The 19,865-nt window shown below is 42.2% G+C and overlaps 1 protein-coding gene across 1 annotated transcript in view; it reads left to right on the plus strand.

Annotated features, from left to right (window-relative positions):
- The window catches only part of LOC107120957 (macrophage mannose receptor 1-like), a 67,394-nt gene that overhangs the window by 9,216 nt on the left and 38,313 nt on the right, over positions 1–19,865 (plus strand). The window contains exons 8-16 of the mRNA XM_015423749.1: positions 2,493–2,675; positions 3,911–4,068; positions 5,553–5,663; positions 6,589–6,704; positions 10,546–10,694; positions 11,127–11,271; positions 14,483–14,593; positions 18,853–18,928; positions 19,205–19,249. Coding sequence (XP_015279235.1) covers positions 2,493–2,675; positions 3,911–4,068; positions 5,553–5,663; positions 6,589–6,704; positions 10,546–10,694; positions 11,127–11,271; positions 14,483–14,593; positions 18,853–18,928; positions 19,205–19,249 — 1,094 coding nt within the window. The remainder of the gene's footprint in view (positions 1–2,492; positions 2,676–3,910; positions 4,069–5,552; positions 5,664–6,588; positions 6,705–10,545; positions 10,695–11,126; positions 11,272–14,482; positions 14,594–18,852; positions 18,929–19,204; positions 19,250–19,865) is intronic.

Consider the following 19,865-nt stretch of genomic DNA (forward strand, 5'->3'; position numbering starts at 1 on the left):
AGTCCACTCGGCCTTTCAGTTGGCCAAAAATCGTCTTCGTCCCGGTAGCTCTCCAGAGGGCAACTCTGTGGTCTTTCCGGGTATAATCCTTGATCAAACAGGCTCTCACGGAGCCCACTGCCACGGTGAGAAAACGTCTCTTTCGTGCCCTGGGTGTCGAACATAGTCCAATCATCCACAACCCGTACTTCCCATCTGCCCCAGTGCGATGGGGTCGGAGGAGGCCACGGGATGGTTTCGTGTTGAGGGATCGCTCCCCTTACAGCCCCGCTGACCGAGACCGAGCTCGATGATGAGGCGGTAACCGGTATGTCCCCCCGATCACCCGCCTGGGATGGTGGTTTCCCTTCTGCCCTGCTCATGACTTCTGTCAGATTCGAGGTGAGGGGGAAAAGTGCATTCCAATCAAAATGTTAGATCCCCAAGCATGAGAATAGATCCACGTTCAAAAGTAAAGCAAGATTTATTTCAAAGACATGGTTGATCACAACACACAGAAATTGATTGGAATGACGTTTGTCAGCAGTACAGGTATAATAAAGGGATTTTGAACAAGGTTTGGACCAATGGTCCTACTTCCCGCTGGAAACGGGGAGATTAGAAAGGGCGCGAAGTTATATGAGAAAGTAACGCCCGGTTTCCTAAACACAAGTTCCTTTCACACGGGTAAAGCTAAACAAGCATGAGCGCGAAGACATAACTCCCACTTCTCACCAGCTGGCGACCTTGGTTGCAGCAGATGCCTAACAGAGAAAACACTTCAACACAGAAGATGGGGGGGGGGAAGGAAGGGACGTGAGGCGACCCAGCAAAGAGATGGCAGCTCGCTGACAGCACTCCACTTGTCACCAATGCTCCCTCTAAGCTGTGGAGGCTTGTGAGCAAAAATTCTACTTTGTGAGCTGCTGGCCTTAAAGCTGTGAGCAAGTGATCTGGCTGCTGCATCAATGAGTTTGTTCCGGAGCCATGCTTCCTGAGCCGAGACAACAATGTGTGAACCGGAGGCTAAAAAACTGTGAGCTAGCTCACACTAACTCAGCTTAGAGGGAACACTGCTTGTCATTCATCTCCAAGAGGATGAGGAACCATTCACAAGCACTCTTTGGGTGCAATCTGTCAACCAGTTACAGTTCCACCTAATAGTCATAAGATCGAAATCACATTTTACTAATTTGTCAATAAGAATATTATGTCGAACCTTATAAAAAACCTTATTGAAATCAAGATAAACTATGTCTACAGCATTCCCCTGGTCCAGCAAGGTAGTAACTGTCTCAAAAAAAGAGATCAGGTTAGTCTGACATGAATTGTTCTTGAGAAACCCATGCTGGCTCTTAGTAATCACTGCTGTCCTTTCTAAGTGCTCAAGGACTGATTGTTTGATGATCTGTTTTAAAACTCAGTAGTTACCCGGATCCTCCTTTCCCTCTTCTTGAAGATGGGGACATTTCCTATCTTCTGGCACCTCACCTGCTCTCTAAGAATTCTGAAGAGTAATGGACAGAGGGTCAGAAACTACATTTGCAAGTTCTTTTAGATCCCTTGGATGCAGTTCATCTAGCTCCAAAGTCTTAGTTTCATTTAAGGAAATGTTATGTTAGTTTATGTACTACCCCTATGCCAATCCTAGGCATAGGGGTAGTCCTGTTACGATATAAAGTACATTTCTAAAAAAATATACCAGTTCTTACAAGAGAGATATTTGCTTTATAATGGAAGATAGCAGTTCTATTTGCAACAATCATTTCCCCAAGTAGAATATTACATTGTTGTTTAAAATATCCTTGCTCACAGCATATTTTAATTGAATAATTGAACCAGTCATATAATTGAATCAATCATTCTGCCAAGAATGTCCACGGGTGTGGGTTGTGTGTGCGTTAGGATATTTGCTGATTCCTTCTCCGGTTTGAATGGGGCATGCACAATTTTCAAGCTGTTCCTTGGGTCTTCCCTGTATCCCAGGAACAGCATTTTGTTTTGGGGGGATATTTTGGGCTGTAAGAAGGGTGAATCAGTGAAAATTACCCCATCTTTGCACCTGCAGAAACTCTAGATGGATCCAAGCTTTTATATGTTTCCACTGGAGGGTATACAAACAAATTTATTCACAGCAAAAGCCAGCACTCTAATACAGTAGTCAAACTAAATTGCTCAAAATTCATAAAACCACAAGCATAAATAAGATATATAAAACAAAAATATCAAATAGCGTCTGCAAGTAAAACATGTTAAATCTTATAACAAATTACATCTATTCGCTTTTCACTAGCAGTTTTCTAGTCCTTAGCTAACCAGCCAAATTTGGCAAGTTTAGCTGTAACCTCAGGGTGCCTACTTTCTAGGAGGTTCTTCAGTAATTGCATCTTTTGACTAGTTGAAAATAGAGTAGTTGTAGAGAGTAGGAGAATATCACAAAAGTGGCTATATGCCCTGCAGTCATGTATAACATGCATTAAAGTTTCCACTGAATATGCTTGTTCCCTTTTTAGATGACTTGAAGCCTGTGAAATGTCCAGATGGCTGGGTTCCATACTCAGGCCACTGTTACCTCCTTCAAAGAAACCTCAAGTCGTGGAAAGGTGCACTATCATCTTGTCAAAAGGAAGGTGGAGATTTAGCCAGTATCCACAATATTGAAGAGCATAGTTTTGTCATTTCTCAGCTTGGCTACAGTAAGTCTTTGTCTACATCATATTTTTATACAGTAGTGATTTGAGCCAAGGCCTCTCAAGGCCTACCCTAACTGCTACTCACCACTGTTTTAAATACAGCAAATACTTCTACTGTGTTGTTTTCTTCTGGTTTCATACTGACAACAAAGTTTTTGGTACTACAACTCAGTAAATGTTACATAGGCTCCTTCCCATTTGAACCAACAATATAAAAAAAATTATCCTTAGTTCTACTTTTCTAGATTTGTACTGTGAATAAGGTAAATAATCAAAGCAATTGCTTATTCCAGTGGCAAAACTACCAGCACAGCTGAGTCAGAAATGGATTTCGAAGTTAATAACATTTGAGACTGCTTTTCAAACCCCAGTTATTTCTGCCACCCTTAAGAGTGTTTCTGGGGTCTTCAGTGGGCTGGGGGAAAACATTTTGCAGGGAAGATGCATTCTGCCACTCAAGCTCAACCACATCAAATGCAAGGAATGCAATTGGCTATTCCCTATTCCTGGCTAATGCTGCTCAGTTGCAACAATAATGCAAAAGTCCAGCTGTTCACACAATGTTTCATTGCTCAGTTTTGCACCAGCACTCTTTTATAAGCTATGCAAGTTTCACATAAGCATGCCCAGTGGCCTCTCAGCACTGTCATGACCTTCCGCATCAATAGATATGCTGAAGGATCCTGCTCAACACATGAAAATAGTTTCAGGAGGGTGGCCATAATAGTCTGCAATAGGAGAGCTATATTTGAGTCCAGTAACACCTTACCAAGACCAAAGAGATTTGGGGGATATAAGCTTTCAGGAGTCAAAGCTCCCTTCACCAGATATCCTCCTTAGATTATCATTGCAAGGTCTTCTACAGGAGCCTGCCATGTGAATTTCCTGCTTGTCAACCTCCAGGGCAAGGGCATTTTTAGTGGTTGCCCCTTCTCTCTGGATTCAGCTCCCTGGGGAAGTCCGTGCCCTGTGGGATCTTCCAGCATTCTGTAGGGCATGTAAGATTGCTTTGTTTCATGCAGCCTTATGAACCAGAGAGCTTGCCAGTTGTTCTAATTTATCCAAGTAATTAGTTGTTTAATTAGTTTTGTTGCTTTATTTATTGCATTTATTTTTATTGTATTTATATTAATTGTATTTTTTAAATGCTGTCAACTGCCCTGAGTCCTCTGTGGGGAGAGGGTCTGGGTTATAGATTAAATGAAAGAATAATACCCAACATGCCTTTATCTCCTTAGATCCAACAGATATGCTGTGGATAGGACTGAATGCCCAGAAGACTGAGAGGTATTTTGAATGGAGTGATGGGACTCGTGTGACATACACCAAGTGGCAGAGTGGAGAGCCTACTTATCTACAAGACTCCCTGGACAACTGTGTCATCATGAGTGGAGAAGTAAAAATAATGCTGTCTGCTTACAGTAAAAATAAGGCTGTCTTCTTCTCTACCTGCTTACAAAAGATGCATTTCCACTGTGGGGGTTTTGCTGAATGAGTCTGCTGAGCCTTCCCTCTCCCTTTGCAGTTCACCCAATTACTCCTCCACCCATCCCTTAACTCCGGTCTCTTTCTGGCATCAGGGAGATGAGACAACCTGATATCCTATTTTGCTTTGGTCTGAGGGAGCTTGAATACCACCCAGCAGACACCTCCCCCCAGTTTCTTGTCCTGCAAGATGAGACTGTCTCATGGTACCTTCTCTTCCTATGGAAACCGTAGGTCACTGTGTCTCTGCTGGGTCCACCAACATTGGCTTGTGGGGGGAGGCCTCTCCTCTGCCCCCTACTTTTGAAAACAAAGTTTCTGCACCTTTTGACTTAAAATATAAACTTGAAAGTATGTACTGGATGGATGCTGAAATCTCAGAAGCCAGAAAAAGTAACTGAGTGAGATTGCCACTGTTCGGGGTATAGCTTTCTGTGCCTTGAATAACTCTTCCTCTTGTGGTTAGAAGAATCAAAATAAATGATTGCAAAATCAGTAGACTCAGGCCCTGTCCATACATGCCGTTTGGGCCGGGAGAAGGACGGATCTGGGACGGAGCAAACGAGCGTGATCCCACAGCAACATCCGGGGAATGTCGTGCTACCGTCTCCGATCTGTCCCATCCCGCCCATGAAGCGCACCAAAAAAGAACCACCTACCTGGGTGGTTCTTTCGAATGGGCTGCAGCAAGTGCGGCCGTGGGATCGCCGGCATGTCCTTGTGCCGGTGCATCCACAGCTCCTGGCCGAACTGCGCATGTGTGAGCATGCGCAGTTTGCCAGGCTCCCCTTCCCACCGTCGCTTTCTCCCTGGCATCTGATCGTGCCGGGGAGCGACGGCGCCGCGGCTCGGGGGATCCGTGAAATCCTGCCACGGCGTCTCAACTTTGATGCGGCTCAGATTAGCTGCAGTTCGACTGTCCTTTTCCCTGCCGTGTGGCAGAGACCTCAGTTTAGCAAAATGAAAGCATTAATGTCATTTATGAAGGTCACAAGTTACAGTTCATCTGCAGGATTTGGATTGCCTGGATATTGCTACATACAAACTGTGCTAGATATATCTAATTCAACTATGCAGTTTGTACCATGTGTAAATTCTCAAATGTGAATATATTTGCAGATGCTAGCATTTTCTACTTGTTGAAAATTACTTTTCATTCGTATTCATAGACTTGAGATGAACGTTTCAGTTGTTGCTCAGTAGTTCTTTGGTTTGTAGATTTCATGTAAATATACTGGGCAATTCATGCAGTTCTTAATGCAACGAAGGTTGCATTAAGCCGCCCTGTATGGGTAGAAGAAAAAAATCAAGCACTGGGAAATGGAAACAAAGTTCAAATTATAAGGAGCGCTGTGTCCTTCACTGAGAATCATGTCTTCACTCTTCCGTTTCCAGAATGGATATTGGGTGGATACTTTCTGTCAAGAGGAATATGGTTACATCTGTAAAAGAAAAGCTTTGGAAATTCTTTCTGAACCAGAAGATGCTGACCCAGGCTGCCAGAATGTAAGCCAGAAGTAAATTGTTTAGAAGTTTACTAAAACTGGTTAGCCTCACAAAGTTGATGCTTCATCCTCAAATTATGTTGTTTTTGAGAAGATTTCAGCAGTTATCATTCTTAAAGGTTTCAGGCTGGTTTTCCTAACCAAGTACTCCTACCTCTCTATCTAGAAGATGTAGAGAGATTCTGAGAGCACATATTTCTCTCATGGAGGTTGGAGGGGAGACAGAGCAAGGCAGCAGGAGAAGGAAGTAGTTGGAAGGAAGTCCCCGAGAATAGCATTCTGTGTAGACAAAGAAACAACAGCAGAATAGGATGAATATGTAGGAAACTGACGTATCCACCTTACTAGCTCTACTGTCCCCTCTGTAGTACTGATTTGCTTTGTGCAAAAAGACATTGCACAGTCCTTCACATAGCATGTCCAAAGAAGATGACCAAAGAAGTCAAACTAGAATATGTGAACTTAAACTGAAATGATATTGTTTATGTCAAAGGTACAAAAGTCCCTTTCAGATTCATTCATTGTTGAATGACTACGTTGAACTGAATGTATTTTTTAAGGGCTCCTGGTCACACAAAGAGAACCATACAAGCATCTGTCTGCAGGATGTATCAGACTATCAAATACTGGTGTGACAGTCAGGAGTAGGGGCTGTCCCATTGACCTCTTCTGTCTTCCTTCCACTTATTACATTTATTCAGCTCTGAAAAAAGCTTAAATTATTTTGAAATCAGGAAATGAATTTGTTGATCACAGCTATAGAATTTCTTTTAATTCCATCCAGCTGGCAGACTTGTGAAGAAGTTTTTATGGGGATTACTTCACTGTATACCCTTGTAGACTTAGGACATGAGGCTGTATGTGGATAGCATTCCCTATTGATTATTGCACTAACATGAGATCAATAATTGTTTTTTTATTGACAGGGTTGGAAAAGGCATGGATTCTATTGTTACTTAAGTGGAAAAACATTGGGGACATTTCCAGAAGCAAAGAAATTATGTGAAAGAAACAAGGGTTCCCTGGTGTTCATAGAGGACAGGTACTAAAAAGAATGTTCTTTATTCAAGAGCAAAAGGGCATCAAAATGAAAAGAAAGAATCCTGAAGCTGTGGATATGTGGTACACTTAGCACTGGGAGAACCTCATGCAAACAGTTGAGATCTGGGCCCCTCCCTTGATCAGCATAGCGTTTGTAGTCCTCCTTTGCCTTGTCCAAAGTCTTTTGGAGCATGGGCCATCCTTGGGTGATTGTGCACCACCAGGTTTGTGCATCCCTTGGGCCCGGATTTTCTGGGTCCAAGGTTGGGAGGGGGTCTTCCTTCACACCCATGTACTGCCTTGAAAGGAGATACCCCAATAGAGCTATGCACCGAGCTATTGTAACTGTATTCCGCAAAAGGGAGTAAGTATATCCAGTTGTCCTGTTGATGATTTATAAAACACCTCAGGAATTGCTCCAGAACCTGCCTCTGGGTGGTAGCCATGGCTCAGTACCTGTTCCACCCTTAGGAACTTTAAAAGCTCTTTCCAAAATCCTGCAACAAAATCTGGGCCCTGATCTGAAATTATCTTGTGGGGCAAAGCATGGAGCCTGATAATGGGCTGCATAAACATTTGGGCCAATTTCCGGGCTGTGGGCACCTGCTTACATGGGATGAAATGCGCCTGTTTTGAAAACAGGTCCACCACCATCCAGATCATCATTTTCCCTGTCTCAGGGGCAAGTCTGTGACAGTCCATAGATATAATGGACCACAGCGTTTCTGGTGTCTCTAGTGGTTGCAAGAGTCCAAGGGTTTTCCCCACATGCCTTTTGCTCATTAGACACATTTGGCAGGAGGCTACATATTTAGATATGTCCCCCCCCCTCATGCGAGACCACCAACACTGTCTCTGTATGAGATTTAGAGTCCCATTTTATTATCATGTCCCATCAATAGTATTTTCCCCCTTAACAATTCAGCACCAGTCTTCTTTTTGCACCAGTGTCCCCTCCTTCTCAATCTCTTCCTTGTCACTCTCAGAGAAGGCAGATTAGAACTTTAAAAGCTCTTTCCAAAATCCTGCAACAAAATCTGGGCCATGATCCGAAATTATCTTGTGGGGCAAAGCATGGAGCCTGATAATGGGCTGCATAAACATTTGGGCCAATTTCCGGGCTGTGGGCACCTGCTTACATGGGATGAAATGCGCCTGTTTTGAAAACAGGTCCACCACCATCCAGATCATCATTTTCCCTGTCTCAGGGGCAAGTCTGTGACAGTCCATAGATATAATGGACCACAGCGTTTCTGGTGTCTCTAGTGGTTGCAAGAGTCCAAGGGTTTTCCCCACATGCCTTTTGCTCATTACACACATTTGGCAGGAGGCTACATATTTAGATATGTCCCCCCCCCTCATGCGAGACCACCAACACTGTCTCTGTATGAGATTTAGAGTCCCATTTTATTATCATGTCCCATCAATAGTATTTTCCCCCTTAACAATTCAGCACCAGTCTTCTTTTTGCACCAGTGTCCCCTCCTTCTCAATCTCTTCCTTGTCACTCTCAGAGAAGGCAGATTAGAACTTCTCTGCCCAAGGTGATGACTTGGCACAGGCCTCCCCCTTTGTCTGGCTGCATGTCACCACTGCCCCTCCCAATTGGGTGGGCGTGAACATGGTATCCACCATGGTATCCGCCATTCCTCCCATTGACTGTCATGATTGGGTAGGTGGGACAGAGCATCAGCCAGGAAATTTGACTTCCCTGGGAGATGCTTTAGAGTGAGTGCATTTAGGTGCCAAGGGGCTTTTAGGGTTTCCAAGTGTTTACGGTCGGTCCAAACCTCGAACCTCGAACAGAACTGCAATGGTGCTTAGCTGGGAGTACTCTGCTGGTCCCTTGAGACGATCCAGTTGCAAGGGGGGAAAGGTATTACGTGGGAAATCAAGAGAATAAAAGAAAGACAACATCCACATAGAAAACAATACAGATTTTTCCAGGTGGTGCTTTTTAAATTCCTAAGAATCTCAGATTTCTGTTTGCCATTCTGGAAATCATGGTAATGACCCAAAGCAGCAATTTTGGAGTATGTTTTCAGTCTGAGAATTTTGAGATGCACACCCCCTAGTAAAAACCAAAGTAGGTGGCAGTGGGTTGGAGAGGGGCGGCATCTGATAACTCTTTGTGGAGCACATGAGAGAGAATTCCTTTTAACTGCATGACAATGGAATGGATATTGTAACTTATGGAATATATATATATATATGGAGAGAATGCCAAAGTACTGTAATGGAACACTGCGGAAGATTATTGTATGTCACGGAGGCAGGTGGTGAGCCACACAGCCCTTCTCCAGGTGAATAGCAGTTTCAGGGCAGCAGGGGATTACCCACATGAAGTGCACCTGGAAGTAGGAATGCAGTATAAGAGTGGGCGAGGTCTCTGAGGAAGAAGCTAAGCTAGTGAGAAGGAAGCTGAGGTTATTTGTGGAAAGGCAGCAAACTGGTGGGAAGGCAGCACGCTACAGGCCAGGCAACAAGCTTCAAGCAAGACAGACAGCAGAGGCTTGGTGGCTCCAGTTTGGTGTTTTGGGGCTGCCTGATGTCTTGAAGAGATTTCCAATACAGGTTATTGTTGTTTATTTTGTGCTGTATTTTCTGTTCTGAAATTGCTTGTTGGGATCCATTCGAACCATGGGTAACACAAGTACTTCTAAACTAAAGACCTATGAAGTTGTTCCATAGATTTCCTCACCCTTTAGACTACAGCCTTTCAAGTGAGGACCTTGAAGCTTTTAAATATACCCAATATATTTAATTGGGTATAAAAACCACTTGTAGGAGCTGCGGTGGCTCAAGTGGTTAAGATGCTGAACTGCAGGCTGTGGAAGGTCAGTAGTTCAGCAGTTCGAGACCCAGGTGCCGCATGATGGAGTGAGCTCCCATCTCTAGTTCCAGCTCCTGCCAACCTAGCAGTTCGAAAGCAAGAAATTGCAAGTAGATAAATAGGTACCACTTCAGTGGGAAGGTAACAGCGTTCCGTGCACCTTGGTGTTTAGTCATGACCACATGACCACAGAAACGTCTTTGGACAGTGCTGGCTCTTCGGCTTTGAAACGGAGATGAGCACTGCAACCCTAGAGTCGGATTCGACTGGCTTTCAAGCAAGGGAACCTTTACCTTTACCTTTTATACCACTTGTAGCCTTTAAATATATCCAAAAGACTATGGAAGAGAACCTTAAACCAGTGTGGGCCACTTCAGGCTATCAGACTAAACAGTTGTCTTCCCCCTAAAGCAACTAGAGACAGAATGAAAATCACCAACCTACGGAAGAGCTCTCTAAACCTTATCTGAACAAAAATCAGTTGAACTGGTCTTTTTTATTCTACCTTCTCCCCTTTCTTTCTCCCGCCAAAGGTTCCCAGCAGCCTGACTGACCGTTGCTGGCTTTCTCTACCAGACCACCAGGGTACAGAGGGGACTAGCATATATTAAAAGGGCTCTCTATATTAAAAGGCTTGCCTCTAACCATCAGAGGCCGCCTGGCCAAGTGAGGAAGTGGGGAGTACAAAAAGGACAGATGTAAATACAGGACTGGTACTTACAGACTGTGTGTGTAGGCTGAGGGACTGGCAGTTCTATTTGCATATCCTCACCCTCTATATATCAGACCTTTAAGGGGAAGTGTAATCTATTTATCTGTGTAGTCTCTAGTTCACACAAAGAGTAGATATTTCTCTCTGTAGTCTCGAGTTCACATAAAGTTTATAGCAGAGAATGTTTCCTGACACACCCAGCTAGAGCGTGTGTGGATTATCAATTCAGTCTAAATGTTCAGTAAAATCAGCAGAAGGATCATTTTGCCCACACTAATTACCTATTCTGTTCTGCAGATATGAACAAGCTTACCTAACTAGTCTAGTTGGACTACGTCCAGAAAAGTATTTCTGGATTGGCATATCAGAGATAACGGAAGGCTGGACACTCAACTGGACTAATGGACACTCAGTTACATTTAGCCACTGGAACTCAGGGATGCCTGGTGGGTACCTTTGTAGTGAACCTGCTGCAGGGAGTGACACCGACTGGCTGGAGGGCTCATTGGGGAGATGGAGCAAAGTGAGCCACAGTCATTGGGATGGTTACAGTAGAGATGAGAGAATGTGAGGCAGGAAACTGAGAGCTGCTGATAGCTTTTAAAATGGCAGTTTTTGAGAAGAAAGGAGACAAAAAAAGAAGGAGATCCAAGGGAAAGAAAGCTGAGTGGAAAAACAGATGGTGAAGAAAATGAGATTTGAAGAAAGGTCCCCAAGTTTAATATGGTTGAGACAGTGATATAAAACCAGCAGAAATTAAATCCCATTACATCGATATACTCTGGGGGTTTACTTTCTCAAAAAGGGCTTGTCCATTTAAGAAAAATTGGTACAAAATTGGTACAAAAAGTAGCTTAATTCAACTGGCTTTCCCCAAGGTCAAAATCATGGCTGTGTTGCTATGAGAACTGGAACTGCAGCTGGATTATGGGACGTTGTGAGCTGTGAGGAGACGGCGGCATTCATCTGTAAACAATGGGCAGAAGGTGTGACAACAACTCTTGCCCCAACAACAACCCCCCTGCCCCCTTTTTTACTTTAAAAGTTTTACCGTCGTTCTTATTTAAGAATGCAATGTTTATTTTTAAATGATATTTGTTCGTCATCTATGATTTTTCTAGAACTGTCAATGTCTTATGCTTTAAAGTTCTGTAAGGTGCTTTAGGATAGTGGAGGAGGCAGCCCCAGTCAGCAGATTGCTGTAAGCATGAAATGCAATGTCATAAAAAGATAACCCTAGAAGCAAACTCAGGGATTACTGAATCCAAATGTATCTTGACAGAGAACCTCCATATCTAAATTACATCCACTGGCAGCCTCTCTAAGTAATCTCATCTTTGAGAGGAATTCAACATGTTCTATGTAATATTGTTTGATTTAATGCCATGTTTTCTAGAGCTTGGTTCTCTGGGTATAATTTTTTGCTAGACTAAAAATTGGAGACTTAATTTCACATGTGCATTCAAACATACATTTTTTAAAAAAATCTCTCTTGTTTCAGCTAAAGAAAAGCCCAGCTAATGTTGCATCCCAGTGTCCAACTCTCTTTGCCTAATCAGTGAGGACTCGGGGATAGGACCATGCTTTATTTAGGCACAGGAGACATTTTCAGGATTCCTCTGTCCCTGTCAGCTGCTTGTAGAACAGGAGCAAAGAACTCAGGTGTATCTTTGTCCCTCCTTTGTGATACTGCTACACATAACTTGGCATGAGAGCATGACTACTGTTCTCAAGGGCACAGAGTAGTACAAACATCCAACAAGGTGGCGTATGTTTTTAAAAAGCAAAAAATCCTGCTTATCAAGTTGTTTATTTACATAATCCTTTTCCCTCTTAAATACTGTTTCTGCAGATGTAGAATCAATAAGCAATTCTCACTCTTCAGTTATTTCACTAGGTTTAGGGACATGTTCTACTCTATTCCTCCTCGTCTGGGGTGAGGCCTCCAACTTAGTTAAGAGAGACAAGTTCCCTTTCTGGTAGTATGACTGTACAGGGAACTTTTGGTATCTTTTAAGATATCCCTGCACAGAAAATATTAAAGTTGGAATCCAGGAGGAATACAAATAAAGCCTAATTCTATTGCCTCTTAGAAATACCGGAATATGCTGCAGAAATTTTAAATCAATAGAAGATGGGTATTTATGTAGAAAATAAGAAAGATGTTCTCGGGCATTCCATGTACTCATCCAGTTTATCTTCTGTCCTTTATAGGGGAGGATGTTCAACACTATTTTGTTACGTTCCAGTGTCAGGGTGTGTGAAAGCAAACCCAAGTTTGATATGAATTTCAAATTGCCTTCCTTTTGCTTTTCCATGTTCCACCCTTCTATTCATCCTTAGGCTGACATAGCATCCCATCGTTTTGTTTGCATGGCTTTTGTGTTCTCATTGGCAGAGTAGATAATACTACTGCCTTCGCTTCTATACTCTTGTTTCCCCTATTTCCTTGTTTCCCTTTGCTAGGAAATCCTCTTCGTAATTTTTCAAAGATTTTCCCCAAAGTATCAGAAATTAGTAGCATCTGAGTTGCTAGCATTTCTAAATGTATTTGTTTTTTTCTGATCTTTATTTTTTCTCAAAAACCCATCTAATATGGTTATATGAGAAGAAGAACCCAGAGGGGGATCAGAAGAAATATTTAAAGGGCTTGGGGGTGTCGTATCTTCATTTGAAAGAGATGCAAATCTATTGGAAGTTTTTATAGTAAGAACGTCCTCTATCTTACTCTGTTTGGAAGGGGGTAGGTTGTCATTGAGGGCTCACAACCTTTTCTTTCCCATTGTTAATCTCAATCTAATAAATTTTAATCAATTTCACTAGACAGATGGCTGAAATCAATTTAATAGAGGTTTTAACTCCTTCACCTAAAATTATAATAGATAAAGACCATCATATTAAAACCCACTGAGGCAATCCCTAGTGGGGAATAGAATATAAAATATACTTTAAAAAAACATAGTAATAAAATGTCAATAAAATAAATAATTCAAAAATACTACAAAATTATCCCTGCCAAAAAGGATAAAGATAAAATGAACAAATGAGTAAATAAAACAGAGAGGAGGGGATGAAATAGTGTCTCGTTCTCCCCCCACTGCAGCCAAGGTAAGACTTGGCAACCCTAGATAGAAGTAATAATAATAATAATAGTTTGAAAAACTGTGATACCTGCAACACCTTCCAGCTCGTTTATTTAAGGCCCTAAGTTCCATCCCTCCTCCTAAAATTGAGACGGGAGGGAGCTATAAGCAAAATAAAAATGAATACAAAAGCATTGGAGCTAAAACCAAAGCTGAATAAAATAAAATAAAACAGAAACAAAGTTACTACCTCTTGGCGGAGCACAGCCCACAAGCATCTTTTCTCTCTCAGCTGGAAACCAGGTCGCCCTATCTGGAAAGTTAATGTCCAAGCTCATCAACCTTTCATAAGTCTTCCTCAGAGTGTTTTCTTAAACAATGCAGTATTTATATCTAAAACAAACAGTTCAAAATCAATTAAATGCTAACTGATCGATATATCTTCCACCATCTTCTGTTGTAGTCCCATGCACCAATGCAGATTTTTTTCCCCTAAAGAGACACTGGCTCTACTCAGCTAAATCTGAAGTTTTCGTCCAGCCTAAGGGACTTTCCTCTACCCAAACAAGCTCTCCAGGAAACTTCCATCAGAGGAAGACTCCGTATGCCAGAGGAGGGCTTCAGACCACACTGAGCAGAGTGGCAAATATAAGCCATTTTAGATTCTCTCACAACACACTACATGCCCATTACCCTAATATTTGAAACATGTTTCTTGATAGCTAAACTTCTTTTCCTGCAAGTCATCTCTTTTGCCCCATATCCTATTGCCCTAGCACCTTTCACCAGTGGGTAACTTCTCTCTGTTGTTGTTTTTCAGTTCATTTATATGGATTCACATCCTCTTTTAATTTCTTCATCTTTTGTTAACTGCATTAACAAAAAGCAGACCAAGGTGTACTTAAAGAATTCTGCAGGTAACTCTGCTCTTGCTTCTCTGGTTCCGTTTTCCTGATAATGCATTCAGTTTTTATACTTTACTTGCTTTCTGTATTCCTGTCTCACAGATGTCTCTTAAATGATGATTCACTTTTTTAGCAACACCAAGATCTGTTAGGGGAATAGACAGGGATTAGCAAAGTTCCAGAAGGAAAGAGTTGAAATTGGCACCAAAATATATCGTTATACTTATTTTACACTTAGATTTTTAGAGAGAAAAAATACAAGAAAACTTGGTTTGAAGCTCGAGATTTTTGCAGAGAAATTGGAGGAGACCTGGCTTCCATCCATAGTGATGAAGAACAAAGAAAAATAACGGAATTGTGAGTGTCATAACATATCCTTTCTATCTCAGGGTCCAAAATAATTTCAACTGTTTTAGGAAGGCATCTGATGTGTGCACAGGCTGAAACATGTGTAAGCCTATTATGTCACAATAGACACTGCTGGTGAGTGCTGAAGGTCTGATGAGACATGACAGCAGGACATTATGAATGGATTTTGTTATGTCTTTTAAGCATAAAAAGGAGCAGTGGATAGACCATTGATTAACATCAGGGCTGTGGTTCATAATTTTTATGATCTCATTTTGTGGAGCTGGCCTTTGCCCTGTGGGAGGGAAACATACAGCCACTGTGGGCTATGTTCTCCAATTGCATTTCTATGCTTGAAGCAATAGACAATGAATGCATATATTTAACTATGGGGATCCCGGTGATGGGAGCAGGGGAAGGTATGGCGGTGGGAGAAGGTATTGGAGTGGAAAGAGATGGAGATGTTTGGTTGCCTTCCAACCTTCGTCCCATCATGAGACATGTGGGTGTGATGGCTAGGGATACTCACCCCCCCCCCTTCAGCACAACACACTGCTGCTGTGCAATGCCAGGTCCATTAATAATAAGTCCTCGACACTGTGGGATTTTACTGCAGCACAAGAAAGGAACCTGGCATGCGTGACCAAGACCTGGACAAGGGAAGGTGAAACAGTTGCCTTGAAAGAGCTGCCCCGTTCAGGTTTCTCTGTCCTTCAGTCTCAAACAGTGGGGCAGAGGGGGTGGGGTAGTGATACTTATCCAACAGTTTTTCCTTCAGGGTGCTCCCCATCCTGATGACTACTGACATTGATTTTGTATGCCAGGTCTGGGACTCTGAGGTGAGTCTGGCTGTTTGTTTGTTCGCCTAGCACACCAGCAGACAGCCTTCCAAGCCTGCTTGAGGCTGTAGCTGGCTGGGCCTTGGAATCCCCCAAGCTTGTAATCCTTGGGGACTTCAACATCCATGACGATTTTGCCTCCTCAAAGCAGGCTGTGGACCTGGTGTCATTCATGGCAGCACCAGGGTTCACCCAGATTGTAACAGGGCCCACACACCAAGCAGGCCACATGGTGGATTTAATTTGCAGCATGGGGGTAGATATTGATCTGATGGCCAAGACGTTGGTGCCATGGTCAGATCATTGCACCCTGAAGGTTCAGTGGGGGTTCCCCCCTCCATCTATGCAGCGAGCAGATTTATGCTTGCTTGCAAAGACTAATGGACTCAATTGGGTTCCAGAATGCTCTGCAGGAACCACTGCCCTCTGATGATTCATTAGATGAGCCGATATAAGACTGGAACTCCCGTATCTCTGAAGCCATCATGGGCGAGTCAATTAAAGAAACAAAGTTGAAAGAACTAATGAGCAAAGGGAGATGTTCCAAAGTGTGTGCCTTGAACTTTGTTAAAGGAGTAACAAGCAGAAGATGTCACAGAAGTCTTAAGTCATGACTCTTGGCATCAAATAAAAAGGGTCAACCTAGTGTGTTTTACAAATTATAAGCTTTAATTTAAACAAAAAAGGCTTTAAAATATTCTGTAAAATTCCCTGATGAACCAAAGTGAAAACAGATGTATAGATTCAGCACACCTACAAGAGCTTTATGCCACAGGCTATTTTAAAACTAAAATAATTCATGTAAAGAGTTTAATTTTTTTGAATGTCACTGTAATGACATATGCTTTCATGTGATGTTTACCTTTTAGTGAAAATAAGTTTATAAAATGCTCTAAGACCTTTATATGCCTGTATAAATGTAAAGGAACCAATTTTGTAACAGAACTGATAGAATTTTGTACTGGAGAGTTCATTCAGTCTGGGAGAAGTCTGGGAGTCTTGCCAAAAGGAGTAAACAAAACTATCAATCAAAATATAGGGGAATTTCACATTACCCAGTTTCTTCCGGTTTCAAGCCGGTATCCTTCCGTTTTGAGTTGAACCAGTACAGGGCTGCCGTTTCACACACGGCTTGCCCCTACCGGAAATGAGCTGATTCAGAAGCGGTTTGGCATTTCACACACGCACCGCTTTGTTTCCCCGCTGTTTTCTTCCCGTGCGGGCGATCGTTGTTTTTTTTTAAGTTTGACTTATAGCGATATATCGATATAACGCTATATCAGAACTCCAAACGATCGCAAGACATTCTAATGGGATCGCTATTGCGATCGTTTGGAGTCCTGGTATAGCGTTACATCGATATATCGCTATAAGTCGAATGTTTTTTTTAAAAAAGCCCGCACGGCCGAAAAAAGGTGGGAAAGAAGTGTATCGGAACCGGGAGAGGGAACGGGAGACTACTCGGAAGCAGTTTACAGGTAAAACGCTTCCCTCCCGGTTCCTAACCGGAACAGAGGCTTTGCTGTGTGAAATGCCACTTACATCCCGGTAGGGAACCGATTCCCAACCGGGTTCTGTCTGAAATGACAGACCAGAACCCGGTTGAGAATCGGTTCCCTACCGGGAGATAGCGCCTGTCTGAAATTCCCCATAATGAGTATAAGGAGTGCTGCACCTGTATTGTGGGAGTTGAGACGCAGCCAACTAACATCCTGTGTGTTAAATATGTGATTGATGACTGGCCAGACAAAGAAAACTGAACTGAGCATGTCTAAGTGATGTCAGTTATGATGTAAAGTGAGGAGGAGCAAGAAGAGAATATAAGCAAGTTTCTGGCTGTAGCAAATCGAACATCCATGCTGAATTTAAGCTGTGAGGTGCTCCGTATTCGAATAAATTATTTTGTTACCCTTTACTGCTTGGATTATTGTTTTAACTGTGTGGTTTATTGTCTAGCCACACAAGTCAAAGAACCTTAGCGCCCTCGGGGCGTTGGCAGCAAGATGAAACAGGGCAGCTCTGTACTAGGGTGTTGATCTCAGGCAGTCAATGAAGAATTCAGCTGTCAGCTATTCCTGTTCTTTGCCCTTCCCAGACTCTTCAGCTCTTCTTAGCCACCACTGCTCTCCCAGGGAGGAGAGTTCAATTCTTTCCAACCAGCAGTTTCAGCTTTGTGTCCTTTCTGGATCCAAAGCCTAGAAACATTCTTTGCCTTTCAAAGAACACTACCTTCAGCGCACCTCAATAATAATCCCTTGTTCTTTCAGCTAGCCCTGTCCTGCTTTATACCATCTCTCCTTGTCATGGTGGCTGTTTCGAAAGCATGCCCCATGAGCCTTTGCTAAACATGCAAATTAGTACAAGCCTGTGTATACATCAGCTATCTGCTGTCTGAGTATCTACAGTCTACTAATTAGACCTTGGCCCCAAACCCTTTTTCCAATACAGGGTTACATTCTTCTTCCCCTCAAACCTTAGTTTGCCATCCCAGCAAACTGTAACTTATGAAAGTGGTATATCAAATTTAAACTGCATCCACTCATGCCCAAACCTGAGTAACAAACGTTTTCAGTAGTTCAACAGGTACATAACTGGAAACACCAGGTTTATCATGAGTCAGTATTCTGACAGGCCATATTGCTTACAATAGTATAGATGCTTAGAAACATGCTCTGCCCCAATGGTATTCTTGCTTGGCATGGCGCACCTGACCCATGAATACAATAATATAACAAGATTTAAGAGACTCCTACTGATGATGATACATAGATGTATAGAATCACAGAGATGGAAAGGGCCATACATGTCATTTAGTCCAACCCCTGCTCAATACAGGATCAGCTTAGAGCACCCCTGACAAGTGTTTGTCCAGCCACTGCTTAAAGGCTGCCAGTGACGGGGAGCTCACAACCTTTCAAGGCAGCTGATTCCACTGCTGAAAAACTCTTACTGTAAAATAGTTTTTCCTAATATCCTTCCCACCCTTAATTTAAACCCATTATTGCGAGTCCAATCCTCTGCTGCCAACAGGAACAGCTGCCAACCTCAGCCTCCTCTCCTCCAGACTGAACATTCCCAAGTCCCTCAGCCTTTCCTCGTAGGGCTTAATGTCCATGCCCCCGATCATCTTCGTCACTCTCCTTTGCATACGCCCCATTACTTTCACATCCTTCTTGAAGTGAAGCCTCCAGAACTGCACACAATACTCCAGGTGTGGCCTGACGAATCCAGCTCTGTACCTGCTCCTTCCTCAGCCCAGCTGACTCACTTTTAATATTTTTTCTAGAGCAATTCAAGCAAATCATGTTGTGTATTGTTAAAATTTATTTAAAACATTAATATTTTAAATATTTCAAAAATTCCAATTTTGAGTGTCATGAAATGTTTTCATATTCACTGGCTTCTACATAACATTTTGTTGAATTTTAGGACTGAAGATTTGACCTGGATTGGTTTAAATTCTTTGGACTCTGACATAGGGAATACTTGGAGTGATGGATCTCCTGTAAGTAAATTATTATCATATTAATCTCACCAAAACTGTGCAACCTTCAGAATCCATTTTTAAAGAATATTGAGGATAATATTTTCTTCCATGAATTCAAGACCACCTAATATAGGTCATTTAACCTGTTTGGTTAGACATGACAGTCCAAGTTCTTCTACACACATTTTAGCGTGGGTGCACAACATTCATGAATTCCATTGTACAACAGATCATACAAATCTATCGTTTCTAGTAAACATTACAAAAATTAATGAACCTTTATTTTTGTTATAGGTTGACTTTGACAGATTGTATCCATGGATCAATGATGAAAGACAAGTGTGTGCAAGAGTTCATGGTCGTTTTTCATTCTGGACGATGACATCATGTAGCAGTTTATATCATTGGGCTTGCCAAGTGAAGAGAGGTCCGATCGCTCCTAATTTGCAACTGGTTGATTAAGCAAAACCCCGAAGTCATTTGCTTCATTTTATTTGTGACACTGCTTCTCAACCTTGTTTTACTTTATCATTATTATTATGGGGTTTGAGGCACAGCCACGTATTCCCCAAAACTGATTTTTGCCTGACTATTGGGTGCCAGATAAGGGCCTTTTCTTATGATATCTGCCCCTTCTGTTTTCAGGGACAATAGAAATACATAAGCAAAGACCAGAAATTGATTTTTCTGTAAAAAGGCACTGGAATGTCAAAAACAATCACTGCACTTAACCTCCATTAGGAACATGACAGAAATTAAATAATTTGATTTCATATTTGTGCATACACACACATTATGCCTTTATCTGACTGCAAGAACTATAGTAATCTAAAGACATAGTGAATTAGATTGCTGATTATTCTTTTGCATGCTAGCATTATTTGCTCAGAAGGAATCTAGAAATACAATAGGCTTGAAAGAATGATTTACTACTACTACTACTACTACTAATACT

The sequence above is a fragment of the Gekko japonicus genome, unplaced genomic scaffold, assembly GCF_001447785.1.
Source record: "Gekko japonicus isolate JY-2015 unplaced genomic scaffold, Gekko_japonicus_V1.1 scaffold94, whole genome shotgun sequence".
NCBI lineage: Eukaryota > Metazoa > Chordata > Lepidosauria > Squamata > Gekkonidae > Gekko > Gekko japonicus.